A 26,615-nucleotide genomic window follows, 5' to 3' on the forward strand; every position below is an offset into this window, starting at 1 on the left:
TCAGCCATTTACGTAGTTGAGTAAAAATAGACATATTGCAAAAGAAAGACAACTTAAACACACCGTACACTCCACAAACAGAGTTGTGTACATGTGCATTTTTGTAGCCTAGAACTGAACCACTATTTACAAAGTATGTAAGGCAACATATACAATATATTGACAGAATATTAGTATAAAACATATACACTTCTATGCCTCCTTGTATCCCATCAGATATGTAATCTGAATACATTTGAAAATACTTCCTCAAGCTGAGCTCTTACATCTGATCTACCTTTCTATGGCACTTTTTCTCTAATCTAGATCCCCAAAATCCTCTTTCGTATTTTGTTCAGTTTTAATCCATACACCAATGGATTCAATAGCGGAGGAATTAAAAGAAATTCTATTGCCATAAAGTTCTGGAGGCTCTGTGACAACATCCCTGAACCAAAACGAGTGTACATCAAATCAAACAACACCGCAAAGGCAAAACTGAACAAAGAGACTAAATGTGGGGCGCATGTTTGTGTAAACTTTCTTCTTCCCTCTTTGGACTTTAGGCAGATTTGAACCAGATGTATATAAGACCAAATAAGAAACAAAAAATGGATAATGTAAATTGCAATGTTGACATATGCAAAGCTAATGTTTGTTATAGAGGGAATGCAAGCAAGTTTACCAATTAAAGCGTTTGAACAGTAGAGTTTAGGTATGAATGAGCCGCACAGCTCTTCATTAAAAATGGACATTGTGTTAGTGAACATGCAAATCAAAGGTAAAAACCAGCAGAAGACCACTAATAGAGAAATGTGTTTTGTAGTCATCACTGAGTTATACAGAAGCGGTTGACATATAGCTACATATCTGTCATAGGCCATAACAGCTAAGACTGATAAATCACATCCAGATGATGAGTGTATTATAAAACTCTGCAGGAAGCATCCAGCATAGGAGATGACATGAGAGGGGGACAGGAGGTCTAGGAGGAATTTTGGAAAAAAACCCACTGTCCCATAAAGTCCACTAATACACAGATTTAGGAGAAAGATGTACATTGGCTTGTGAAGCTTTCGGTCCACAATAATAGTGACGATGACAACAATGTTAACTATGCAAATTATTGTGTACCACAACAAAGTGAGAGCAAAGAGAATGATTCTGTGTGGAACTGTGTAGTTCAATCCTGAAAGCGTAAAAAACGTTGGCACAGAAACGTTAGCCATTAAAGTCACAGTTTCAAGGTTCTGTCAAACCTGCATGTCCTCATCGTGTAGCCTCCATGTCACACAGTCAGCTCCCTTTGTCCCTCTAAGTGTCTCATCATCTGGTTAACAGGACCTAGACGCAGACAAAAAGGGAGCTTTATTCAAAGCTAAACTACAAAACACAGTCCAGATGAGCAGGAGAACAAAAGGAGAGCTTCTGAAAACAGTGCCAGTCAAAATCAAAGTACCAAAAGACTAGGGAAACAAAGATCAAAAACACAAACCAAACCTGAGGAGGAAGGGAGGACGAAGAAATGAGGACGACGCGACAGTGTAAGGCAGGTAATCACAAGGGGTTCACCAGGGAAGAACTGACAAAGTCAAAGGTGAAGCACAGGGCTTAAATAGAGGAGAGACGGCACAGGTGAACACAATTAGGGAGGAGCTGGTAATCAGGAGGAGGGAACTGGGAGGAAGTAAAACTGGCAGGGAGACACACAGGGAAGACAGGACTGCACAGCAACACTGAGGACAAGAGGGAGGAACGACGGATCAGACGAACGACTAATAACAGAAAATCATAATAACAAATGATGAGGGAACAGAATAAACGACATCCACAACAGATGACCAGATGCTCACCACACACCACACATACGGATCCAGATTTCAAAATAATGGCATTTTCTGCATTTATCTTTTTTTCTTTTTTCCCGTCTGGTAAAGGTTTGTCTCCTGTTGCTTAGTCCTCTAAGCAACAGAGCCAGCAGGCACAAGTTACAAGTCTGGGTAGGTAGCAGGGTTCAATTCACCAGGCAAGTCCACTCAGGCGACAGTACAGACAAGGGGCAGGCAAAAGACAAAAACCAAAAGACAGGACAGATCATACATGAAAGATTGCTTGGAAATAATTGCTGGAAAGCTCAGGGTAACTTGCAAGGTGTTTTAGCGAAGCAAGTACGGAAGTCCACCCCTTAATTATACAGAGAAGTGGGAGGACAATCTGCTTGTTACTTTAATGAAGCTGAATAGTGTTTGTTAAAACCATGTGAGCATTAGGTAGATGCTTCAAAGAGTTCTAGTAGTAGATCCATTGGTCAAACTGCTGCAAAGAAACCACTACTGAGGAAGAGCAACAAAAAGTTTTTGGGTCAATAAACACAACGAATGGACATTAGACTTTGGTCTGATGAGTCCAAATGTGAGAATTGTGGTTCCACCATGTCCTTCACCATGGTTCCCACTGTGAAGCATGGAGGAGGAGGTGTGATGGTGTTGGAGTGCTTTGCTAGTGACACTGTTGGTGATTCATTCAAAATTCAAGCAACACTTCACCAGCATGGCGACCACAGTATTCTGCAGTGACATGACATCTGGTTTGTGCTTAGTGTATTAATCATTTGTTAATTAATTATTAATTCATCATTTCTTAATCATTTGTTTTTCAACATGACAGTGAGCCCAAACACTTCTCCAGGCTATGTGACCAAGAAGGAGAGTGATGGAGTACTAGGTCACATGACCTGGCCTCCACAATCACCTGACCTAAATCAAATTGAGATGATTTGGGATGAACTGGACGGCAGAGTGAAGGCAAAGCACTCAACAAGAACCATTCCATCATGACAACTTCATGGCGCTGATTGAGAGAATGCCTAGTGTATGTATGTATCAGTGTTATACATCAGTAAACCATATTCCCAAAAAGCATGTCTTAGTGTTGATAAGCTAAAAGCTATACACACTATGTTTTTCCGACAGTGGGCATTTCAAGAATGAGAGAGCCACATGGGGGATAAAAAGTAAGGTATAAAGTAAACATGCCCTGTGAGAGACAGACAGACATACAGCATTACACCCTACTCATTTCTCCTCCCACTAATCAGGCTGAGCGGATGTGATTCACTTGTGCAGTCTAGGATGTAAATAACATTTCATTTACAACTTTTTGTATATTACGTTTATTAACTCACATATTATGATGCATAATGTTTCAGTCTGTATGTCCTTCTGAAACAAAATGATGCAGATGTCTGTTTCAGATTTAACGTGATGTACAATGCTCTGTTCAGTATGATGGATAATGTGTCAGTGATCACTATGCTTACTCTTTCAGGATTAGGTGGCATAGGAAACTACAGAGTGACTCTCTTTGCTCTGACTCTACTGTGTTATTGTGTGAGTTGGCTGGTAAATGTGACCATTATTGTGGCAGTTATTGTGGATAAAAACCTCCATGAACCCATGTACATCTTTCTGTGTAATCTGTGCATCAATGCACTCTATGGGACGGCAGGTTTTTACCCCAAGTTCCTCAGTGATCTTCTGTCTCACACTCATGTTATCTCTTATGCTGGCTGTCTGCTGCAGGGTTTTGTGCTGCACTCCTCCGCTTGTGCTGACTTCTCTCTTCTAGCACTGATGGCCTATGACAGATATGTGGCTATATGTCAACCTCTGGTCTACCACTCTGTGATGACTAAACAAAAGGTCTGTGTCTTTGTGTTCTTGGCTTGGCTTGTTCCCTTTTTCTTATTATTCTTGAGCACAATAACCACATCAATGTCAAGGCTGTGTGGCTCACACATACCAAAGATCTACTGTGTTAACTGGTTAGTTTCTAATCTGGCTTGCACTGCTTCCATTGCTAATGTCATTATTCCAGCTTTTAATTACACTTTTTATTTAGGCCATGTTGGTTTTGTTGTTTGGTCTTATATGTATTTGATTAAATCATGCCGTTCATCCAAAGAGAACAGGAGTAAATTCATGCAGACATGTGTCCCACATTTATTCTCTCTGATAGTCGTTGTTGGATCTTTGCTGTTCGATTTGTTGTACATGAGATTTGGATCAAAGACATTGTCAGAAAGTGTCCAAAATTTCATGGCAATAGAATTTTTGCTTGTTCCACCGATTGTCAATCCCCTCATGTACGGTTTCAAGTTGACAAAAGTAAGACACAGAATTGTATATTTCATATGTGATAAGAGTTCATGTTTTAAGACTGAAGCCGTGGCAAATTTGCAGTGAAAGTAAAGATATGTGATTTGCACATCCAACTGTGACATCTACACTACGGTTCAAAAGTTTGGGGTCATCGGGCCAGTTCTATAGCTTTTCTGATCAGCATTAACATTTCAGCTGTGCTAACATAATTTCACATGAGTTTTCTAATCATCAATTAGCCTTTTTAACCAAATTAGCTAACACAATGTACCACATAGGAGAACATAGGAGTGATGGTTGCTGGAAAAGTGCCTCTGTTTACCTTTGTATATATTACATTACAAATCAGCCTTTTCTAATTAGAATAGTAATTTACCACCTTAACAATGTCTAGACTGTATGTCTGATTACTTTAATGTTATCTTTAATAAAAAAAAACATTTAAAAAAAACATTTCCATGTGACCCCAAAATTTTTGAACGACAGTGTATATTTAATCATTTTAAGCTTGATTTAGAATAAACATCCTCTATTATGGAAAGCAAACTATGTGTCTGTGTAAACAACATATTTAATATATAAATCTGTGCCTTACTGTGAAATATCCTGCTTGTTTTATAGAACTGTGTTTTTTTATATGTGTGGGAAAGTTTTGCACCTGAACTGAACATGTAAAAAAGGCTTTCACATGGTCACACTTGTACCTGGTGTCTGTGGCTTAAAATGCACAAAATATGATTATATAAGGTTTAACTGTTTTTACCTAATTACACAATGTTGCTGTTATACTTTAATGTACAACTATGTTTAAAAGGTAGTACTCCCTCTTTTAATTTGTGCTTTATCTAAATGTAGTGATTCTTTAGCAAATACAACCCCAGACGTACAAATTCATAACTTTTTTCGCTGTGCCATTGTTTACTGAGCAAAATGAAGCAAAAAAAAAACAAACAAACAAAACAAAAAGTGTTAAATACTGCGTACCCTCCTATTGCTTTCACAGAATTTAAATAGTTGAGCTGCTGCAGCAGCTGCTGCCGGTGATCAGTCCTTGATATATTTATCATCAGCAGATTTGCAGACCTTGTTCAATGTTCTACAGTGAGAAAGATTATTCACAAGTGGAAAACATTCAGGACAGCTGTCAATCTTCACAGGAGTGGGTGTCCCAGCAAATTCAGCCCAAGATCAGAGAAACCACTGAGCATGCTCAATGTTAATGTGACAGCACAATTAGGAGACTGAACAAGTACAGTTTGTTTGAACAGTTACCAGGAGAAAGACCACTTAAACAACTGGCATTGAGGAGAGTTTTTAAATGCAGGTAGGAGATCAGGAGATATGAGGCAGGTTGTGCAGGTGGATCCACTTAGCTCTAATTACTTCTAATTAATTGGTGGTACTGCAGAAAATACAGTGAGTTCCTTTGTAATGGCGAATGAGGTCACGCCCCCGCCACACTGTAACACTTTTGAAAGAGTTTTGGAATGCGTCTATTCCCTATGGTGTCCTGAGTTGAAACAGTGATTTTCAGCTTGATTGGATGAAGTATGCGAGTCGTGAAAAGTTTTGTAGCAGGGTCACAAATCGCCAAAAATTAACATAAATTTCAAAATCGCAGACTTCCTGTTGTTTTTTGTGCATCTTGGGGTGATGACACATGTGTGTCAATTTTCATGATCCTACTTAAAACAGGCCAGGGGGGCAGGCAGAAAAACCTATGAAAACACAACATTTTGTGTAGCCAGTAGGTGGCACTCTGTCAAAGCCTCAATATTGTTGTATAGATGTGTTTAGGGTCAGAGACTGAGCATACACAGACATTTGGTACAGATTGGGCAGTAAACACAGAAGTTATAGCGACTTCCTGTTTCCTCTGAAATCGCCAAACTTTTAGGCCACGCCCCGGCCACACCGTAGAGGCCAGGGCGCCAGGAGATGCAATGCGGTCCAATGTGAATTATAATCTTACTGCATTTACGCTTATCTCTTTCCAGCAGCTTTAAGTTACCCCCTGCGCCCACTCTGGCCCTCGGGATGTACTTAACTATAGCCTCTGGTGTTGGCTTTACATGCAGAACAGAATAGCCAATGACCAAGATCGGTTTCTCCATGAACCACAGGCCTTTGTTTGAAAAACTCATTATCTGATTTGTGCAGTGCAAAGTCTTCTGTGATTGGATTGTTTGAATTCCCACATCCACTGGCTGCTTCAATGAAAGGATATAACTGATATCAGAATAATTTCCAGCTCAGGGTGGATGTCCTTCTTCCTCCAGCCAGACAGTGTGGTGTGCAGATGCTTTGTTTGAAATGATGTAGAATGCTCTGTTCAGTATGATGGATAATGTGTCAGTGATTACTATGCTTACTCTTTCAGGATTAGGTGGCATAGGAAACTACAGAGTGACTCTCTTTGCTCTGACTCTACTGTGTTATTGTGTGATTTGGCTGGTAAATATGACCATTATTGTGACAGTTATTGTGGATAAAAACCTCCATGAACCCATGTACATCTTTCTGTGTAATCTGTGCATCAATGCACTCTATGGGACGGCAGGTTTTTACCCCAAGTTCCTCAGTGATCTTCTGTCTCACACTCATGTTATCTCTTATGCTGGCTGTCTGCTGCAGGGTTTTGTGCTGCACTCCTCACTTACTGCTGACCTTTCTCTTCTAGCACTTATGGCCTATGACAGATATGTGGCTATATGTCGACCTCTGGTCTACCACTCTGTGATGACTAAACAAAAGGTCTGTGTCTTTGTGTTTTTGGCTTGGTTTTTTCCCCTTTTCATGTTATTCTGTAGCACAATAACCACATCAATGTCAAGGCTGTGTGGCTCACACATACCAAAGATCTACTGTGTTAACTGGTTAGTTTCCAGAATAGCCTGCGCTGCCTCTATAGCCAGCATTGCTGTTCCAGCCTTCAATTATACATTCTATATTGGACATCTGCTCTTTATTGGTTGGTCTTATGCAAATCTCATCCGAACATGTTTAACATCCAGAGAGGGCAGGACAAAGTTCATGCACACATGTTTGCCACATTTCATTTGTTTAGTGACTTTTGCTGTGTGTGTGCTCTTTGATTTGTTGTACATGAGATTTAGTTCAAGTGACTTATCAGAAAGTGTCCAGAATTTTATGGCAATTGAATTTATAGTTATTCCTCCGATTATGAATCCTCTCATGTATGGTCTGAAATTAACTAAAGTAAGAAACAGCATAACACAATTTATGCTTTTAAATGTATTCAAATGTACACAAACATGATCTGATTGTGAATACTGTTCATGCTAACAGATGTCATGTTGGTGTAAGTGTCTCTGATGTGTTTCTGAATTTGTTGACATTGACACAGCTTGTGAATGTTTACAGTTTCATTATTATATATAATGTCTGGCCACTTATTTGTCTCATTTGTATTGATGTAACCAGGGGTGTTGATTTATGTTTCTGCTGGTGGGTGCTCGCCATGACTCCTTGCTATTCTGTGGGCGTGTGTGTGTATCACATACGCTCTCTTTCACAGTCACACACACTCTACACACTGTTTGTGGTGTCGATTATCATAAACTTGTTAGTTGGGATTTTGTTGGCTAAAGCAACCATTATGCTGGTTTTATAAGCAAGTTACCATCCAGCGTATTTGGCAGTTTATCTGAAATAACAATGCAATGCGTTGGTAGGTAGCAGGGGAGTGGTCACTAGCAAATCAATGACAACGTAGGTTGGAACACGTGCTCCGACCACCAAAGCACCCATAGAATCTGCACCTATGGATGTAACATATAGAAGTGTGGTCAAATATTAGCTTCTTTAATGATAAGATACAATTTTAACTTGTATTAAAAACTCAAAAAACAAGGAAATTAATTATCTTATCACCTGCTACTTAATGAATTACTATTGTACATAACATACATAATATCAGGTCTTTATTATTTCTTATACTAAACAGGGCAAAAAAAGAAAATCATGTGACATGTTTGAGTTTAGATCCTTTCAAGAACCATCAAAGGGATTATTTTGGGGACAGACGTTTACATACTTTTTTCCAGTATAAGTGAGATACAGATAATAAAATAAAATAAGGGGCAGCGATCTGAAGTACAGTATTAAGTACAAAAACAATTATGAAGCCAATTTGACAAAACAATCCAATGTCTGGTTGTATGTAGCCTACAGTGTCAATAAAATTTAAACTACACTGCTCAAAAAAAATTAAAGGAACGAAAACTTTAACAACACAATGTAACTCCAAGTCAGTCCCACCTCTGTGAAATCAGCCTGTCCAGTTAGGATCAACACTGATTGTGAATCAGTTTCAGCTGCTGTTGTGCAGATGGAACAGACAACAGGTGGAAATGAGAGGCAGTTATCAAGACAGCCCTATAAAGCAGAGGTTCTGCAGGTGCACCACAGACCATTTCTCTGCTCTCATCCTTTCTGCCTGATGTTTGATCACTTTTGCATTTTGTCAGTGCTCTCACCCCTAGAGGTAGCATGAGGCGGTGTCTACAACCCACAGAAGCTGCTCAGGTAGTGCAGCTCATCCAGGATGGCACATCAATGAGAGCTGTGGCAAGAAGGTTTGCTGTGTCTGTCAGCACAGTGTCCAGAGCATGGAGGAGATACCAGGAGACAGGCCAGTACAACAGGAGATGTGGAGTGGCCGTAAGAGGGCAACAACCCAGCAGCAGGACCGCTACCTCCTCCTTTGTGCAAGGAGGAAGAGGAGGAGCACTGCCAGAGCCCTGCAACATGACCTCCAGCTCCAACTGTGAGCATGTTTCTGCTCAAACTGTCAGAAACAGACTCCATGAGGGTGGTATGAGGGCCCGATGTCCACAAGTGGGACTTGTCCTTACAGTCCAACACTGTGCAGGGTGATTGGCATTTGCCAGAGAACACCAAGATTGGCAGATTCTTAAGCAATGGTAATAGATTGAGGAAAGGGGAACCCAGACATTTGTCCACTTAATAACCTTTTTGATAAAGGGTAACACAAGTGTGTGGATGTAACACCAAGCACCCCACAATAGGTGAACAAGCAGGACAGAGTGGAAACAGGAAGTGACGCAATACGTTACCATCAGACATGGCAAGAACAGCGTGTACTACTCTAAAGTATATCCAAGTTTCATTTTAATAGTATTGTTTCTGAAGAAGAAATAACAAATGGTTGCTGAATGTAAAGGGGGGGGTTCACTTCTGTGAGATACTGTAGTATCATTGTAACAGTGATTTGTACTAAGGCTAAACAAAGAGGGCACATCTTCAGGAGGCTGAAAATATTGACCCTGGTAGTTTTTAGTTTGCATAAAAAAATCTGTTGTGTGCAAATTACAGTAATTAGGTTTTCTCAAGGGAAACATAGTAGAAACGTTCAGAAATTTGTCTGCTCTGCTAAACAGAACATGTGAAATATTTGAATGATATAATGATATTTTAACAATTTTGTCTGACACTATTTTGAAAAATCAGAGGAAGTTAGAAAACAATGTAAGACTATGTAATCAAATTTGCTTGGGTAAATCTGGTTAATTATACTATACAGCAAAAATGATTCAGGAACACAATGAGTTTAAGGCGTAGACCTGGCCTCCTAATTCACCAGATCTCGATCCAATCAAGCATCTGTGGGATGTACTGGACAAACATGCCTGATCCATGGAGGCCCCACCTCTCAACTGACAGGACTATAAGGATCAGCTGCTAACACCTTAGTGCCAGATACCCCAGGACACCTTCAGGGGCCTGGTGGAGACCATGCAGGGCTTTTTGGCAGCAAAGGGGGAACCAGCACAACATTTGCCAGGGGGTCATGATGTTATGTGTGATTTATGTAATTGTTATTACTATCAGGTCACAGATATACTCTTCTAGGATGCACAAACTGATTTTAAGAAGCCCTTCCTTCATAGCTGCATTAACCTTCTATATTATCCGATGTGACATCTCAGACTGAGCCTGCCGGTCACATATTAAATAACATGTATCTTTCCTCACATGTACACTGACTAGACTTTAGTATTTGAGATAGTTGGAAAGTTGATTATCTAATTTGTGGCAATGCAAAGTCTGTGATTGGATTGTTTGAATGTTTGCTTCAATGAAAGGATATAACTGATATCAGAATAATTTCCAGCTCAGGGTGGATGTCCTTCTTCCTCCAGCCAGACAGTGTGGTGTGCAGATGCTTTGTTTGAAATGATGTAGAATGCTCTGTTCAGTATGATGGATAATGTGTCAGTGATTACTATGCTTACTCTTTCAGGATTAGGTGGCATAGGAAACTACAGAGTGACTCTCTTTGCTCTGACTTTACTGTGTTATTGTGTGATTTGGCTGGTAAATATGACCATTATTGTGACAGTTATTGTGGATAAAAACCTCCATGAACCCATGTACATCTTTCTGTGTAATCTGTGCATCAATGCACTCTATGGGACGGCAGGTTTTTACCCCAAGTTCCTCAGTGATCTTCTGTTTCCCACTCATGTTATCTCTTATGCTGGCTGTCTGCTGCAGGGTTTTGTGCTGCACTCTTCACTTAGTGCTGACCTTTCTCTTCTAGCACTTATGGCCTATGACAGATATGTGGCTATATGTCGACCTCTGGTCTACCACTCTGTGATGACTAAACAAAAGGTCTGTGTCTTTGTGTTCTTGGCTTGGTTTTTTCCCTTTTTCTTATTATTTTTTAGCACAATAACCACATCAATGTCAAGGCTGTGTGGCTCACACATACCAAAGATCTACTGTGTTAACTGGTTAGTTTCTAATCTGGCTTGCACTACCTCTATAGCCAGCATTGCTGTTCCAGCCTTTAATTACACATTCTACACTGGACATTTTGTCTTTATAATTTGGTCCTATGCACATCTCATCCGAACATGTTTAACATCCAGAGAGGGCAGGACAAAGTTCATGCAAACATGCTTGCCACATTTCATTTGTTTAGTGACTTTTGCTGTGTGTGTGCTCTTTGATTTGTTGTACATGAGATTTAGTTCAAGTGACTTATCAGAAAGTGTCCAGAGTTTTATGGCAATTGAATTTATTGTTATTCCTCCGATTATGAATCCTCTCATGTATGGTCTGAAATTAACTAAAGTAAGAAACAGCATAACACAATTTATGCTTTTAAATGTATTTCAATTTAGGCTCATTACCTCGTGAATGTACTAAAATGAGCAGATTGACCTCTAAAAATGACTACACAAACATGATCTGATTGTAAATACTGTTCAAGGTAACAGAGTTGCTGATGTGTTTCTGAATTTGTTGACAGTGACACAGTTTGTGTATATTTACTGTTATATAATGTCTGGCTGCTTATTTTGTCTCTTTTGTATTGATGTAACATGTAAAAGTGTGATCAAATATTCGCTACTTTCATAATAAAATATAAACTTATATTATAAACCCTAAAAAGATGGCTATTAATGAGTGGCAGTCTGCTGAGCGGCAGTTCATTTACACTGAATGGAGCAGGACAGAGTGGACATTCTTTAAAATCTTTTGGCAACAATGAACGTGAGCCTGGACAGAAGGCTTGGCCTCTTATACATGTGATGTAAACTGGTGTCCACAGTCAAAGAGGATGTCCAACAGTATCCAGTGCAGGTGGAAGATCTGAGTGACCAGAATGTCAGCAGTCCCTAGGGAGAGAATCTACCCCGTGGTGAGGATATCTTTGTGATGCTGGTAGACCAGTAACCAGAGCACATGTTACCAGGGGGACCCAGAACATGTAGTGGGCAGAGGAGACCAGCTTTCCCATCAAACCAGCCAGGGGCTGATGGGAAACCTTCCCTCTAGCACGAACTTGGCAGGCAACCATATAACCCCCGAGTGTCAGCATCTATAGAGAGCCACCAGTAGTGATGTTGCAGTAACTATAGAGTCCTATGGACTTTGGGTTACAGTCTATTTGAGAAGAATGCCCCCACTGGAGGACCTGCGAACAAACAAAATCAGGAGCAAACAATTTCCAGGTGTGCCACTATCTGGCTCATGGTGTGCTGAGATTCCTGTATGTTGGTGCCTTTCTCCCAAGAAACTGCTCCCACTACTCAGGAGGAAGGCATGGTGGTGTCAATCTCTTGGCTTTCTGGATAAAGGCCAGGTTCTTGTGATCAGTCCAGACAACAAAGGGTTGTTCAGGTCCCTCGAGCCAGTGCCTCCACTCCTACAGTGCCAGTTTAACAGCCACTAGCTCCGGGTGATCAAGGCCATAATTCCTTTGCTGCTGAAAGTCAACAAGAGAAAACAGGCACAGGGGTGTATCTTCTGGTCCACGAAAGAATGCTGGGATAACAGTGTCCCAACTCCACAGTCTGAGGCATTCAATTTCAGAATGCACTGACATGTAAGGTCAGGCTAGACGAGAATAAGAGTGGTGTTGAACCATTGCTTCAGTCGCTGAAAGGCCTCACTGGCTTCATTAGTCCAGGAAAACTGTGTCTTAGAGGAGGTGAGCTGGGTTAGAGGGGCTGCAAAGCTGAGGAACCTTTCAAGCTGTCTGGCAGAAGAAGGAGCAGGCCACACTACTACTGCTTTAATCTGTTAACCGCTGTCCATGTTCTAATCTGTGTAATAAATTGATATAATCTCTAGGGTCAAAAGCAGCACTGAGATCCAGTAGAAATAAAAGCATGTTCATAGTCTGATGACATATGGAGGTCATTTGTACCTTCAACCAGTGGTTTTTTTTTTTATGGGATCTGAATCCAGACTGAAAAACCTCAAACTGTTCTCATGTACATGGTCACATATCTGACTCACAACCACCCTTTCAGAAATAAATGAGAGGTTGGAGATTGTTGTACAGTTTGCTAAAATGCCCAGATCAAGTAAACATTTTTTAAGTAAAGGTTTAACCACAGAAACCTTAAATGCCTGTGGTACATATCCTGTTGCTGAAGATAAGTTGATCTGATCTAGCACGGAAGCACCAGTCAGGGGAATAACATTCCTGAGAAGCCAAGTTGGTCCAAAAGACATGTGGATGGTTTAGATTTACTGATGCTGGAGGTCAGTTCAGAGAGGTCTGGAGGTAAAAGAAGCTGCCCAGAGGTAGATCAGGACTAAGAGAAGTTTCTAAAAGTGGCGATGCATCCACAGAAGTTGCAGGGACAGCTTCATATTAGTGAAATGATTGGTGAAGAAACTCAAAAAGTCATTACTACTTAGAGCTGCAGGAATACAAGACTTAATAGTGCTGTGACTTTTTGTCAGTCGCAGGTTGTAGATTAATAAGCATCTAGCCTTATTATGGTCCTTTTTTGTCATTAAACAGTTGTTCCAAACAACGTGGGACACCTCTGATTTGTAATTACTACTTCCTTTCCATCTGTCATGAAGCCTCTTTAAAGGTTTGGATATGGGAGTTATACAAAGCAGCTAGCCTCCTTTCTTATTCTTTTGCATTCTTATTCATTTGGTTTACTATCTCATATCTTGTTAATGCCCTGCTCTGTCTCAGGTCACAAAGACATCTATCTTAGCAGGGCGCACCTGATAACATTTCTCTCACACTTTTGTTGATCTGTTAAGGCCGTTTGCAGCCAAGCAGACATTCTGCTTTGTCTGGGATGGTGTGAGCAAATCATGACCAACTGCACTACCTGCATGAAGAGTGTAGCTTACTGTTGTAGATATGCTCTGCTAGAATGCAGAAACTGATTTGACCTCTATTACCCTTATAAATATGTGACATCTAAGCTTGAGCCTGGCAATCATGTATTAAATAACATGTGTCTCTTCTCACATGGACACAAACTGGATAGGATGTCTGGAAAACTCATCTGATTCGTGCAGTGCAAAGTCTTCTGTGATTGGATTGTTTGAATTCCCACATCCACTGGCTGCTTCAATGAAAGGATATAACTGATATCAGAATAATTTCCAGCTCAGGGTGGATGTCCTTCTTCCTCCAGCCAGACAGTGTGGTGTGCAGATGCTTCATTTGAAATGATGTAGAATGCTCTGTTCAGTATGATGGATAATGTGTCAGTGATCACTATGCTTACTCTTTCAGGATTAGGTGGCATAGGAAACTACAGAGTGACTCTCTTTGCTCTGACTCTACTGTGTTATTGTGTGATTTGGCTGGTAAATGTGACCATTATTGTGACAGTTATTGTGGATAAAAACCTCCATGAACCCATGTACATCTTTCTGTGTAATCTGTGCATCAATGCACTCTATGGGACGGCAGGTTTTTACCCCAAGTTCCTCAGTGATCTTCTGTCTCACACTCATGTTATCTCTTATGCTGGCTGTCTGCTGCAGGGTTTTGTGCTGCACTCTTCACTTGCTGCTGACCTTTCTCTTCTAGCACTTATGGCCTATGACAGATATGTGGCTATATGTCGACCTCTGGTCTACCACTCTGTGATGACTAAACAAAAGGTCTGTGTCTTTGTGTTCTTGGCTTGGCTTGTTCCTTTGTATTTGGTATTCGTGGGATCAATAACCACATCAATGTCAAGGCTGTGTGGCTCACACATACCAAAGATCTACTGTGTTAACTGGTTAGTTTCCAGAATAGCCTGCACTGCCTCTATAGCCAGCATTGCTGTTCCAGCCTTTAATTATACATTCTATATTGGACATCTGCTCTTTATTGGTTGGTCTTATGCAAATCTTATCCGAACATGTTTAACATCCAGAGAGGGCAGGACAAAGTTCATGCACACATGTTTGCCACATTTCATTTGTTTAGTGACTTTTGCTGTGTGTGTGCTCTTTGATTTGTTGTACATGAGATTTAGTTCAAGTGACTTATCAGAAAGTGTCCAGAATTTTATGGCAATTGAATTTATAGTTATTCCTCCGATTATGAATCCTCTCATGTATGGTCTGAAATTAACTAAAGTAAGAAACAGCATAACACAATTTATGCTTTTAAATGTATTTAAATTTTGACTCATTAACTTGTAAGTACTGTACGATGTTTAACCTCTGAAAATGCTTACATAAGGGTGTAATAAGTGTCCCTGATGTGTTTCTGAATTGTGTTATAGTTCAGTGTAAAATGTAGAAATTATAGTGTCATTATTATAATGTTTAGCTACTTGTTTTTTTCTCCTTTGTATCGATGTAACTTGTAGAAGTGTAGTCAGACATTAGTTTCTGTAATGATGAAAACACAATATAACATTTTAATCCTTAAAAAAATGCAAAACAAGACATTCAGCGACTGACTTTGCCACTGACAGTGAACAAAGTTCTTGATAAACTGTTGGGTAGCTGTCTCTGTCCTATACGTTTTGGCTGAATCTAAGCAGAGAGTATAGATCTATACACTCACACTACACATAAACAGCAGTGATCCTGTTCTCGTGACCCTGGGTGAGCCTGGACTTCATCATCCAATTGGGGGACAGCTGTGTTACACCTGTTGGCAACAATCACCAAATGTGAGTTGGGTCCGAGGGTGAGGAAGACTGCTGGTCAGACTTGGCAAGTCTAAACCATTTGTTTTGGTCTTATTGGGTGAGACTAGTGGGAGGGGCTCAAAGTGAAGTTGCTACAGAAGAGTGTGCTCAGGTGGTTCAGGCATCTGGTTAGGCCTCATGTCCTCCCTTATGAGGTGTGTCACAGCCAGAATTAGATAGTCATGTGCTGCTGCTAACATTATCTAGTTACGGTTTATTGAGGAGACTGTTGCTTCCACCATGAGCCTGAAGAGGGCACTGCACTTGGAAAATAAAGATCTTGATGGTAAATTGGATCAGTGTTTTGAACAGTGAGACCTGTATGCGGTAGCTGGAGTTCTTGTTATCTGCAGAGATGGCAACTCAGACTTCTATAGTGTTGTGTTGTGTAGTGTTGTGTCATAGTCACTGAGCATGGGGCGGTGGTGATGTGTGGTGCTATTCATCATTAGGACAACATAAAATTAGGTTATTATTTCTAAGCCCATCCATCATCCATCTTCTACCGCCATGTGTACATATCTGCCACCCACCTGTGATCATATCTAAACAGTGTATGTCACATATGTTGTTGGGGGCAGGACCCACCACAATTATAGCATTACATGTTAACATGAAAGGTGTTATAGAGCTATGATAGCATTGAATGGCAGCAATAGGTGCTACCAGGCTATGGACAACTGTGATTACATTTACCAAACCCCTTTTTAAATCATTTTTTAGTGTAAACCAGAAGATAGAAATCAACTGATCATCTGATCTGAAAAAGAACATGAACCATACAATTACTGCTTCCATAGGCTTTTATTAAGTGAGCTGCAGTAGGTGCTGCTGATCACTAGTGCTTGGTGAATTGATCATCAGCAGGTGTATAAAAACAGAGTTTGCTGCTCTGGAACATTCAGGTGTGTGTTAACACAATGACAAGAGATAAAGATTGTGAATGTGTTGCTGCACATATATCTGGAAAAACCTATAAAAACCTATTTGGAGTTTAACAGTCTACAGACCTCACTGAGCATGCTCAATGTTAATGTGTCAGCACAATTACAAGAAGACTGAACAACAGTTTGTTTGGAGGGTTACCAGGAGATAGACTCTTCTGTCTAAAAAACACATGGGAGCATGACTGAGGTTCACTAACCTGCATCTGAACAAAGAACAACACTTAGCATAAAACATTTTATGCTAATATTGTGTCAATATATTGTATATGTTGCCTTACATACACTCAACAAAAATATAAACGCAACACTTTTGTTTTTGCTCCCATGTTTCATGAGATGGACTTGAAGATCTAAACTTCATTCCAGATACACAATATTACCATTCCTCTCAAACATTGTTCACAAATCTGTCTAAATGTGTGATAGTGAGCACTTCTGCTTTGCTGAGATAATCCATCCCACCTCACAGGTGTGCCACATCAAGATGCTGATCTGACATCATGATTAGTGCACAGGTGTACCTCAAACTGCCCACGATAAAAGGCCACCCTGAAATGTGCAGTTTTGTCTCACAGCAAAATGCCACAGATGCCACAAGCATTGAGGGAGTGTGCAATTGGCATGCTGACAGCAGGAATGTCAACCAGATCTGTTGCTCGTGCATTGAATGTTCATTTCTCCACCATAAGCCGTCTCCAAAGGCATTTCAGAGAATATGGCAGTACATCCAACCGGCCTCACAACCGCAGACCACGAGTAACCACACCAGCTCAGGACCTCCACATCCAGCAGGTTCACCTCCGAGATCGTCTGAGACCAGCCACTCAGACAGCTGCTGAAACAATTGGTTTGCATAACCAAACAATTTCTGCACAAACTGTCAGAAACCGTCTCAGGGAAGCTCAACTGCATGCTCGTCGTCCTCATCGGGGTCTTAACCTGACTCCAGATCGTCGCTGTAACAGACTTGAGTGGGCAAATGCTCACATTCGATGGCGTCTAGCACGTTGGAGAGGTGTTCTCTTCACGGATGAATCTCAGTTTACATTGTTCAGGGCAGATGGCAGACAGCGTGTGTGGCGTCGTGTGGGTGAGCGCTTTGCTGATGTCAATGTTGTGGATCGAGTGGCCCATGGTGGTGGTGGGGTCATGGTATGGGCAGGCATCTGTTATGGACGAAGAACACAGGTGCATTTTATTGATGGCATTTTGAATGCACAGAGATACCGTGATGAGATCCTGAGGCCCATTGTTGTGCCATACATCCATGAACATCACCTCATGTTTCAGCAAGATAATGCACGGCCCCATGTTGCAAGGATCTGTACACAATTCTTGGAAGCTGAAAATGTCCCAGTTCTTGCATGGCCAGCATACTCACCGGACATGTCACCCATTGAACATGTTTGGGATGTGCTTGACCAGCGTATACGACAGCGTGCACCAGTTCCCACTAATATCCAGCAATTTCGCACAGCCATTGAAGAGGAGTGGACCAACATTCCACAGGCCACAATAGACAATCTGATAAACTCTATGCGAAGAAGATGTGTTGCACTGCATGAGGCAAATGGTGGTCACACCAGATACTGACTGGTTCTGAGTCCCCAGACCGCCAATAAAGCAGAAACAAAATGCACATTTCAGGGTGGCCTTTTATTGTGGGCAGTTTGAGGTACACCTGTGCACTAATCATGATGTCAGATCAGCATCTTGATGTGGCACACCTGTGAGGTGGGATGGATTATCTCAGCAAAGCAGAAGTGCTCACTATCACACATTTAGACAGATTTGTGAACAATGTTTGAGAGGAATGGTAATATTGTGTATCTGGAATGAAGTTTAGATCTTCAAGTCCATCTCATGAAACATGGGAGCAAAAACAAAAGTGTTGCGTTTATATTTTTGTTGAGTGTACTTTTGTAAATAGTGGTTCAGTTCTAGGCTACAAAAATGCACATGTACACAACTCTGTTTGTGGAGTGTACGGTGTGTTTAAGTTGTCTTTCTTTTGCAATATGTCTATTTTTACTCAACTATGTAAATGGCTGATGTAAATGTGTACATATGGCTGGATGATCAGGGACATTTGTGTTGATTTTCAATTTATTCTTGTGCTATGCCACTTTCAGAATGAACAATAAAAATAAAAAGTGTTTAGTACTTTCACCTGGGCTGTTTGTGCTGTGAAATGTCCTAAAGCCTTTTCCCTTTAAAACAGCTCTGATTTGCCTACCTGCTACTTCACAGTCATGTTCACACTTTAGTACGCCCTCCGTTAATTATAGGTTTGTCTGTAAAATTATAATAGAAATCATCTTGTCATAGTGGTCAGTAGTCTTAGTATTAGGTTAAAATACACAACTCACATAACATCATCACCCTCTAGAGGGCTTTTGCACACAATCCTGCTAAGCTAAGCTAAGCTAAGCTAAGCTAAGCTAAGCTAAGATAAGATAAGATAAGATAAAACTTTATTAATCCTGAAGGAAATTCTTGTGCCAGAGGTATCAAGTTACATTAAATGCAGTTAAGTACAGAGTATAAGAGTATAAGTGTCACTATAATCCAAAATAAGAGTACAGTACGCAGTATGAGCACAGTATATGATACATGGATACAAATATGGAGATATAAGCTGCTAAGTAAGCATAAATATAGACCAGTGGAGGGAATGACAGTGATGCCTGACATGATTATCTAGCGCTTCTCCCTACAGAAAGGGGAGGAGTTATACAGTCTGATGGCCACTGGCAGGAAGGACCTCCTGTGGCGTTCTGTGCTGCTCCTCGGTAGTCTCAGTCTACCACTGAATGTGCTCCTGTAGGACAGCAGTGTGTCATGCAGGGGGTGAGACGTGTTGTTACGAATACTGAGGAGTTTCCTCAGTATCCTCCTCTCTGTCACCTCCACCACAGACTCCAGCTCCACTCCCAGTACCGAGCCAGCCTTCCTAATGAGCTTGTTGAGTCTGTTGGTGTCGGCCGTCTTCATCCAGCACACTACAGCGTAGACAAATGGTGTTGCATGCGTCCTCCGTTTCTTTTGTGGGTGGTTCCTGAGCAGGTCTTCTGTGCTCCTCCTCCTCCACCATATTAGGAACAGCCTCCCTGATCCAATACAGGAGTTTCATGAGTAAGTTCTGAAATCTGGCTACAGATATATTAACCAAACCCGAGGTTGTGTTATAATTAGTGGCAATTATATTCTAAACTTCACAGATAAATTGAATGAATTAATAAGATGATATATAAAGATTTAAGGCTACACAGAATCATCACTACTAGTGCATTTAGCCTACCTGATAGCCTGCATGATGTTAATGAATGTCTGGGTGGCTCCTCTCCATTCTGTAAGGTCTGAAAACACTTCACTTCATCCTGGTGCTCGTACAGTCACGACCTGGTGTTTAGTTCTGGTTTTTTTTCCTTGTTTTGGTTTTCTGTTTATCCTGTGTCCTGTTATCTTTGTTAGGTTGTTGTTCTGTCCCCTGGGTTTCTGGTTTTGTGACGTTGTCTTGTGCTACCTGTTTTATTTTGATAGCCTTGTCCTCCTTGTGCATTGTCTTGAGATTTACTTCCTGTGTTTTCCCTCCCTGTGTGATCACCTGCCCTGCCCTAATGTGTGTCACCTGTGTCTCGTTGTCTTCCCTGGTCCTGTGTATTTAGTCTTTGTCTCCCCTGCACTGGGTGCCAGTTTGTCCTTGTTGTTAGAGGGGTTTGTTTTCATGTGTTCCCTTATGCTTCTGGATCTACGTGTGTCTCATCTTCCATGATAAGCCTTGCCAGCCCTCACTGATGGACTTGTTTTCCCGTGATAAGGTTTGCTCTGCCATGCCAAGTATTTTTGTATTTCTTCTCGCCCTCGAATTTTGATAACTCTTTGAACCATGCCAAGCCATGTTTTTGAAAGCTACCAGTGGTAGAGATAAAGTTTGGTTTGTAAAAAACTCTTGCACTGTCTTGAGTCAGTAAAAATAAAAGACTTTTGTCACAAGACTGCCCTGTGCCTCGCATTTGTGTCCTCATCTTGATAAACCCTGACACATACACTGTGTTAACAGGCTGTTGAAATTCCAACGTGTTGACAATGCACTTGAAAGTCAATGCGCCACCACCTCATCAAGCACTGCAGTTCTCTTACTCGCTCTTACGGGGGAAAAAAGAAGCAAATCCTCCCATGTTGGAAAAAAGTGACTGATCTGAGGGATGTGCGAGGTTGCTTGTTGTATTACCAGGTTTAGCTGGTGGGCATAACAGTGAAGGTAGTGAGCGTTTGAATAGATTTCCTGTACCTTACACTGCACTCCTCCAGTGGCACCCCTCATTACTGAAGCTCCATCATAGGCCTGGCCGATAAACTTTTTTTCTTGTAAAAAATTTAAATTTAATTTCTGCATTTGTCTTATACATATTATTACTTTAGTTGTCTGGTTGGTTCCTATGCTTTTATGCTGACAACAGCCATGACAAAATGAATGGTTTTCTGTCTGATGTTATAGGGAACAGATATAGATTGTACAGTGGGTATGGAAAGTATTCAGACCCCCTTATATTTTTCATTCTTTGTTATATTGCAGCCATTTGCTAAAATATTTAAGTTTAAGTTTTTTCCTCATTGATGCACACACAGCACCCCATACTGACAGAAAAACACAGGATTGTTGACATGTTTGCAGGTGTATTAACAAAGAAAAAGTGAAATATGACATGATCCTAAGTATTCAGACCCTTTGCTGTGACTCTCATATATTGAACTCAGGTGCGTCCATTTCTTCTGATCATCCTTCAGATGGTTCTACACCTTCATTTGAGTCCAGCTGTGTTTGGTGATACTGATTGGACTTGATTAGGAAAGACACACACCTGTACCTTACACCTTACAATGCATGGTGGAGCAAATGAGAGTCATGAGGATTCATTCTAAGTTTATTCTGGGAAAAAATGAGAAATATGAATGAGATATTGTTTGGAAAAATACATATTTAAAATTAACTTTTTTGAAAAAAAATATTATAGTTATATATATTTTACACCCCTATCTGTATCATAAAAATGTTATAATAAATATTAAAGATTCACACGTGACAATGAAAGATCACACTGTCATCCAGTCCACAGTCTTTAAAAGCACTCTGCACATCATTTATTTTAAATTTTGTACACGTGTCATATGAAATACAGTCAGTGATGGCTGGTATAAATGGGCTAGTGGGGTTAAGTCCTCTCTACGTTATGATGAGGAGGTTATTGTCTAAATAACATACAAAAGATTGTTATAAGTTTAACGTTTAATTTTCGATTGACAGGTAACTTCATTTTGCCCACAGGCCGATCAGTTCTGATAGATAGATAGATAGATAGATAGATAGATAGATAGATAGATAGATAGATAGATAGATAGATAGATAGATAGATAGATAGATAGATAGATAGATAGATAGACCACTGAATACAGTAAAGTATTAATTATTCTAATGTTTTTTATGATCATCTCTTACCTCGTGATAACAATTTTATAATGTGTCGTCTAATTTCTGATAACTTGAGACCGTACACTAGAGGATTTAGAATAGGAGGAATGATGACAAACTCCAGCGATAACATTACAGCAACAAATGGATTTATCTCCTCTAGATTAAACCTACTCAAGGCTATATCACAGAAGCCTGTAATGGAATAAATGACAAATGAGATTATGTGTGGCAGACAGCTCTGTAATACCCTATTCTTAAATACTGCTGATCTTTTCCAGCAAACGAGCAGGATTCGTAAATAAGTGTAAAGGACAAACAACAGAGGCAGAAAAACTGTAGTTATGGTCAGAAACATACCTACAATATTGTTGACAGCAGTGGTAACACATGATAATTTTACCACATTCCAGTTGGCACAGAACACTTTTTGTATCTCATTACCACACAAAGGAAGCTTGGCAGACAAAGAAATAACCACTGTCAAAACAAAGGCTGGAAAAAGCCAAGCCAGGGCGGACAGCTTCAAAACAGTCCTCAAGGTCATCTTTTTGTTATAGTGTAAAGGGTGGCATATAGCAACGAACCGATCGTAAGCCATAATGCCAAGAAAGGTCATTTCATAGGATGCATATGTGTAAATAATGTAGATCTGAGCGAAACAAGCAGAGCGTGAAATCAGATGAGTGTCAGACAGGAGGTCCGTGAGAAATCTGGGGAAGAATCCCGTGGAACCATACAGAGAGTTGACAGAGAGCAAAGCAATAAACATATACATGGGCTCATGTAACGTCCGTTCCTGTGATATCACCACGATCATGAGGAGGTTAGCGGAGAGGATGAAGCCATACAGCAGGAGGCAAAAGGTAAAAGCTATAAAGCGGTACTGTCCGATGTTCACAAACATGGTGAGGTTAAAGAAAAAAGGAAAAGTACTGTTGTCCATTCCACTATACAAAATACATATACTGTCCTGGTTGTTGTTAGTAGTCAGCATCTGTGAAAGGTAATGTGAAAGTTGTCAGACTGACAGTGAAAAATAAAAACTTACTCTTTTTATTTCACATACCAAACATGGGTTCAGTCATGCTCAGGTCTGCTCCACATGTTGTTCTTCTTACAACTGCAGACACGCCACGTGTGGAAGTTAAAAGTTGGAGTTAAAAGCTTAAATGTTCTCTCACTCCAGACGTCATCACAATCTTTTTTTTGTTTTGTTTTTACTCAGGGGAATTCTGACACCAACAAAACAAGTTAAAAGATACTAGGCTTAACTCTACTGCCTGTTTTTTGAGGGGGTGCCTTGAGTCCCTCAGCTAACTTAGGAAAGGAATTATATTGATAAAGGCCTTTGTTTGTGGATGGTGCTTAATGAATATAGGATGTGCTAAAATTATTAAATGTGGTTCTTTTCCATTTCATAATTTTTAATCAAATCACCTCACCATCAAATATTTGATTATTTATCACTTAATTCTTTTAATTAACTTCACATGCATTTTCATCACTTCCATTTATTTTGTAATGCCAAGGTCCCACTGGGCATTTATAATCAATGTGTTTAAAGACATCAGCAAACAAACGAAAGGGTCCATTGCATGTCCATGTGCTTTGCGCTTTTTGTGACTCTCAAATCTTATCTGTCTTCCTCCACAGATGATGGTGTAATGTGAGCCTGTGCTCTAAAGGAAAATGTAACATAAGGTCAATATTTTGGTGAACATGTAAATATTTCTCTGGCCAGGTCACTACATGCTCATGGGGGCAGGGTGATGGCAGCTGAAACTGGCGACGGTAGAAGGAAAGAGATTTCCTTGTAAAATGTGTTAAATTCTATGAGATAGCAAACCATGATCTTTGCCTAAGCCTTTACCCCGTTTAATGCCTAATCCTAACCAGGTGTTTTAATGCCTAACCCAAACGTTGAATGAAAATGAAACTTTCATGTCCATTAGCATAAATGTTACAATGTGTCATATATGTGGGATTTTTGTATCAACCAAATGTGACTTAAGGATAAGGATATGATTTGTACAGTAGCAGTAAGTACTACATTGACATACGTACATGGTGTTTTATTTTGAAAATTGACCAGATAATGATGAATCTGACTTTCTGCATACTGGATTGGTGCACACAGCTCAGCCACTACAGAACATTGAAGCAGAACATTGAAGCAGAACATGGAGCATCACCGCCGGTCTGGTTAGAGTGATTGCAATCTACAAATAGAGACAAGAGACAGTACTACAGCTCTATCATTCATCGTTGACTCTGCAAGTAAATAGTTGTACTGCCACCCTTAGTCCTGAAGGTCTCTCAGCACAAGGCACAATTATATTCTCCAAAACAAAGATTGTTTGGTCTGAAAAGGAAGACTATAAAAAGGGTTAGGAACATAAGTTTGTCCTAATAATATAATGTCCCTATATTCTAAATTCCAAGCACAGGTTTGATCCTAATGCTGATGCCTCATATCACATGGGTGACATTCATTGAGTAAGATGACCTCCTCCTACATTCCTCATAGAAGAAATGCAAAGAAACATTGTATAGAAAAAAACATGGACAAGGAAAATAGGCTAGCAGTGCACATACACTTTTTATTTTTTTTAATAATGAAATTTTACCTTTGCTTTGATTTCTAATGGGCAAATGTGTAAACATCACCTGCTAGGACATTAAATGTCAGACAATAACTTTAATAGATATGCTATATGTTTTTACAATTTCAGAGGTAAGTCACAAACATCTCAAAACAAAGCAACATCACATAGTAATGCCTGTCATAAGACGTACACATATCTTTTACACATTATTCACAACATAATTTATGCATTAATTTAAACATTTTTAGACACTGGCAAAGTTCTGCAGGGATTACATTTAGCTTGCATTTTCAAGAAAAATTTCCTGAAAATGTGTCTTTTAATTTCTGGTAATTTAAGTCCGTATATAAGAGGATTCAGAACTGGAGGTATGGTAATGAATTCTAGTGACAGAATAACAGCCACAAATGGATTGATGTCATCCAGATTTTGTCGGCTCAGGACAGTGTCACTAAACGAGGTGACAGAATAAACCATGAATGAAACAACATGTGGAAAACAGCTCTGTAACACTTTTCCTCTCACTACTGTTGACTTTTTCCAACAAGCGATCACAATTTGAATATAAGTGTACAAGATGAAACCAAAGGGAAGGAAGGCTACCATTATGGCTACCAACACAGCAGCAATGTTGTTAACAGCAGTGGAAACACATGATAATTTCACAATATTCCAGCTGGCACAGTATATCTTCTGTATATTGTTACCACATAAAGGAAGCCTGACAATCATATTAATGGTTACTGTGAGGTTACAGGTAGGCAAAATCCAGGCAAGTACAGACAACTTGACAACATTTTTTGAGCTCATCTTCCTATGATAGTGTAAAGGTTGACACACAGCAATATACCTATCATAAGCCATAATACCCAGAATGTTTATTTCATAGGAGCCATATGTGTAAATAACAAAGATCTGAGTGAAACAAGCGGAGCGCGAAATCAGATGCCTGTCAGACAGGAGGTCCGTGAGAAACCTGGGGAAGAAACCTGTGGAGCCATACAGAGAGTTCACACACAGAAGTGCAATGAAAATATACATGGGCTGATGCAGTGTTTTCTCTCGTAAGACCGTCAGTATTATGATGAGATTGGCAGACAGAATGAAGCCGTACAGCAGGAGGACAAACACAAAGGCTAGATAACTGTAGTGTCCAATTTTCATGAACACGGTGAGGTTGAAGTAAAAAGATAGACTGCTGTTTTCCATCCTCAGATTCAAAGAGCCCGTGCTGGAGGACAAAGTCAATGCTGATGTCTTCTCTTGTACCACCCTCTGTCACTGTCATTAGGGAGGTATGAAGAGATCTGTACATAGAAAAAACAACTGTAGGCCCTGGATGGTGCTCAAAGTCTTTTAACCTGTGAAACCTGGTAAACATCACATCATGTTACCTCTGGAGATCTTCACAGTGGTAAACAGCATGATTATTTTACATCATCTCTGTGTATTATTTGCCAAGGTGAACAGATTTCTTCAATACCTTCAGGTCCTATCTGAGTGCTGAACCCTATACCTTTTCACTAACATGGCCACACCTTCACTTCATATAAAAATTGAGGATGTGTGGAAGGAAGAGGGTTGAAGAGATCAGCAGCGATCAGCTGTGCCTGGTCCATCATAGCCGCAACATGTCACAACTTGTCAAAACCTAGGGGTTGGAGTCTATCTGTCATGATTTGATTTTTTTGGGTCATTTGTTGTTTTGGTTATTTTTATGCTTTGTAATCTATTTCTTTGTTTCTTTGTTATTTTGGGGTTTTCTGGTGTTCCCTGTGCAGCCTGTAACATAACTTACTCAAATCATCAATAACTCCATATGGTGTAGAATCTTTTTTAAAGCCCTTCAAAAGTGAGGTCATCAAGCCTCTGCAAAGGAAAAACTGCCTTGATGTTGTTGTCAACAACTATTGGCAATAGTTTGGTGATGTAATAAAAAGTTGTGTACCAATAACCTAGAAACTTTTTAAAGTTGAGCAACTGATTTGACA

The 26,615-nt window shown here is 40.1% G+C and overlaps 6 protein-coding genes and 1 pseudogene across 6 annotated transcripts; 4 read left to right on the forward strand and 3 right to left on the reverse strand.

Moving 5' to 3' along the window:
* Nucleotides 1-302: 302 nt before the first annotated feature.
* LOC114426500 (olfactory receptor 5F1-like) lies at nt 303-1,244 on the reverse strand (annotated as a pseudogene).
* A 2,019-nt stretch (nt 1,245-3,263) lies between these two features.
* Nucleotides 3,264-4,223, forward strand: LOC114453786 (olfactory receptor 6N2-like). Its single transcript, XM_028433680.1, has one exon. The coding sequence runs from the start codon at nt 3,264-3,266 to the stop codon at nt 4,221-4,223; it is 960 nt and encodes a 319-aa protein (XP_028289481.1).
* Nucleotides 4,224-6,476: 2,253 nt separating this feature from the next.
* On the forward strand, nt 6,477-7,418 carry LOC114453787 (olfactory receptor 142-like). Its single transcript, XM_028433681.1, has one exon. It carries the CDS (start codon nt 6,477-6,479, stop codon nt 7,416-7,418), a length of 942 nt encoding a protein of 313 aa, XP_028289482.1.
* Nucleotides 7,419-10,382: 2,964 nt separating this feature from the next.
* LOC114453788 (olfactory receptor 142-like) lies at nt 10,383-11,330 on the forward strand. The gene has a single exon (XM_028433683.1). It carries the CDS (start codon nt 10,383-10,385, stop codon nt 11,328-11,330), a length of 948 nt encoding a protein of 315 aa, XP_028289484.1.
* A 2,820-nt stretch (nt 11,331-14,150) lies between these two features.
* On the forward strand, nt 14,151-15,083 carry LOC114453789 (olfactory receptor 142-like). The gene has a single exon (XM_028433684.1). It carries the CDS (start codon nt 14,151-14,153, stop codon nt 15,081-15,083), a length of 933 nt encoding a protein of 310 aa, XP_028289485.1.
* A 6,948-nt stretch (nt 15,084-22,031) lies between these two features.
* Nucleotides 22,032-22,961, reverse strand: LOC114453790 (olfactory receptor 10A3-like). The gene has a single exon (XM_028433685.1). The coding sequence runs from the start codon at nt 22,959-22,961 to the stop codon at nt 22,032-22,034; it is 930 nt and encodes a 309-aa protein (XP_028289486.1).
* A 1,897-nt stretch (nt 22,962-24,858) lies between these two features.
* Nucleotides 24,859-25,833, reverse strand: LOC114453791 (olfactory receptor 10A6-like). Its single transcript, XM_028433687.1, has one exon. It carries the CDS (start codon nt 25,831-25,833, stop codon nt 24,859-24,861), a length of 975 nt encoding a protein of 324 aa, XP_028289488.1.
* Between the last annotated feature and the right edge of the window lie 782 nt (nt 25,834-26,615).

The sequence above is a fragment of the Parambassis ranga genome, chromosome 21 (genome assembly GCF_900634625.1).
Source record: "Parambassis ranga chromosome 21, fParRan2.1, whole genome shotgun sequence".
In the NCBI taxonomy this organism is placed as follows: Eukaryota; Metazoa; Chordata; class Actinopteri; family Ambassidae; genus Parambassis; species Parambassis ranga.

What these genes read in the sequence shown, in the direction of transcription:
- LOC114453786 (XM_028433680.1), top strand. Translation starts at nt 3,264, where the DNA reads ATGATGGATAATGTGTCAGTGATCACTATGCTTACTCTTTCAGGATTA.
- LOC114453787 (XM_028433681.1), top strand. Translation starts at nt 6,477, where the DNA reads ATGATGGATAATGTGTCAGTGATTACTATGCTTACTCTTTCAGGATTA.
- LOC114453788 (XM_028433683.1), top strand. Translation starts at nt 10,383, where the DNA reads ATGATGGATAATGTGTCAGTGATTACTATGCTTACTCTTTCAGGATTA.
- LOC114453789 (XM_028433684.1), top strand. Translation starts at nt 14,151, where the DNA reads ATGATGGATAATGTGTCAGTGATCACTATGCTTACTCTTTCAGGATTA.
- LOC114453790 (XM_028433685.1), bottom strand. Translation starts at nt 22,961, where the DNA reads ATGGACAACAGTACTTTTCCTTTTTTCTTTAACCTCACCATGTTTGTG.
- LOC114453791 (XM_028433687.1), bottom strand. Translation starts at nt 25,833, where the DNA reads ATGGAAAACAGCAGTCTATCTTTTTACTTCAACCTCACCGTGTTCATG.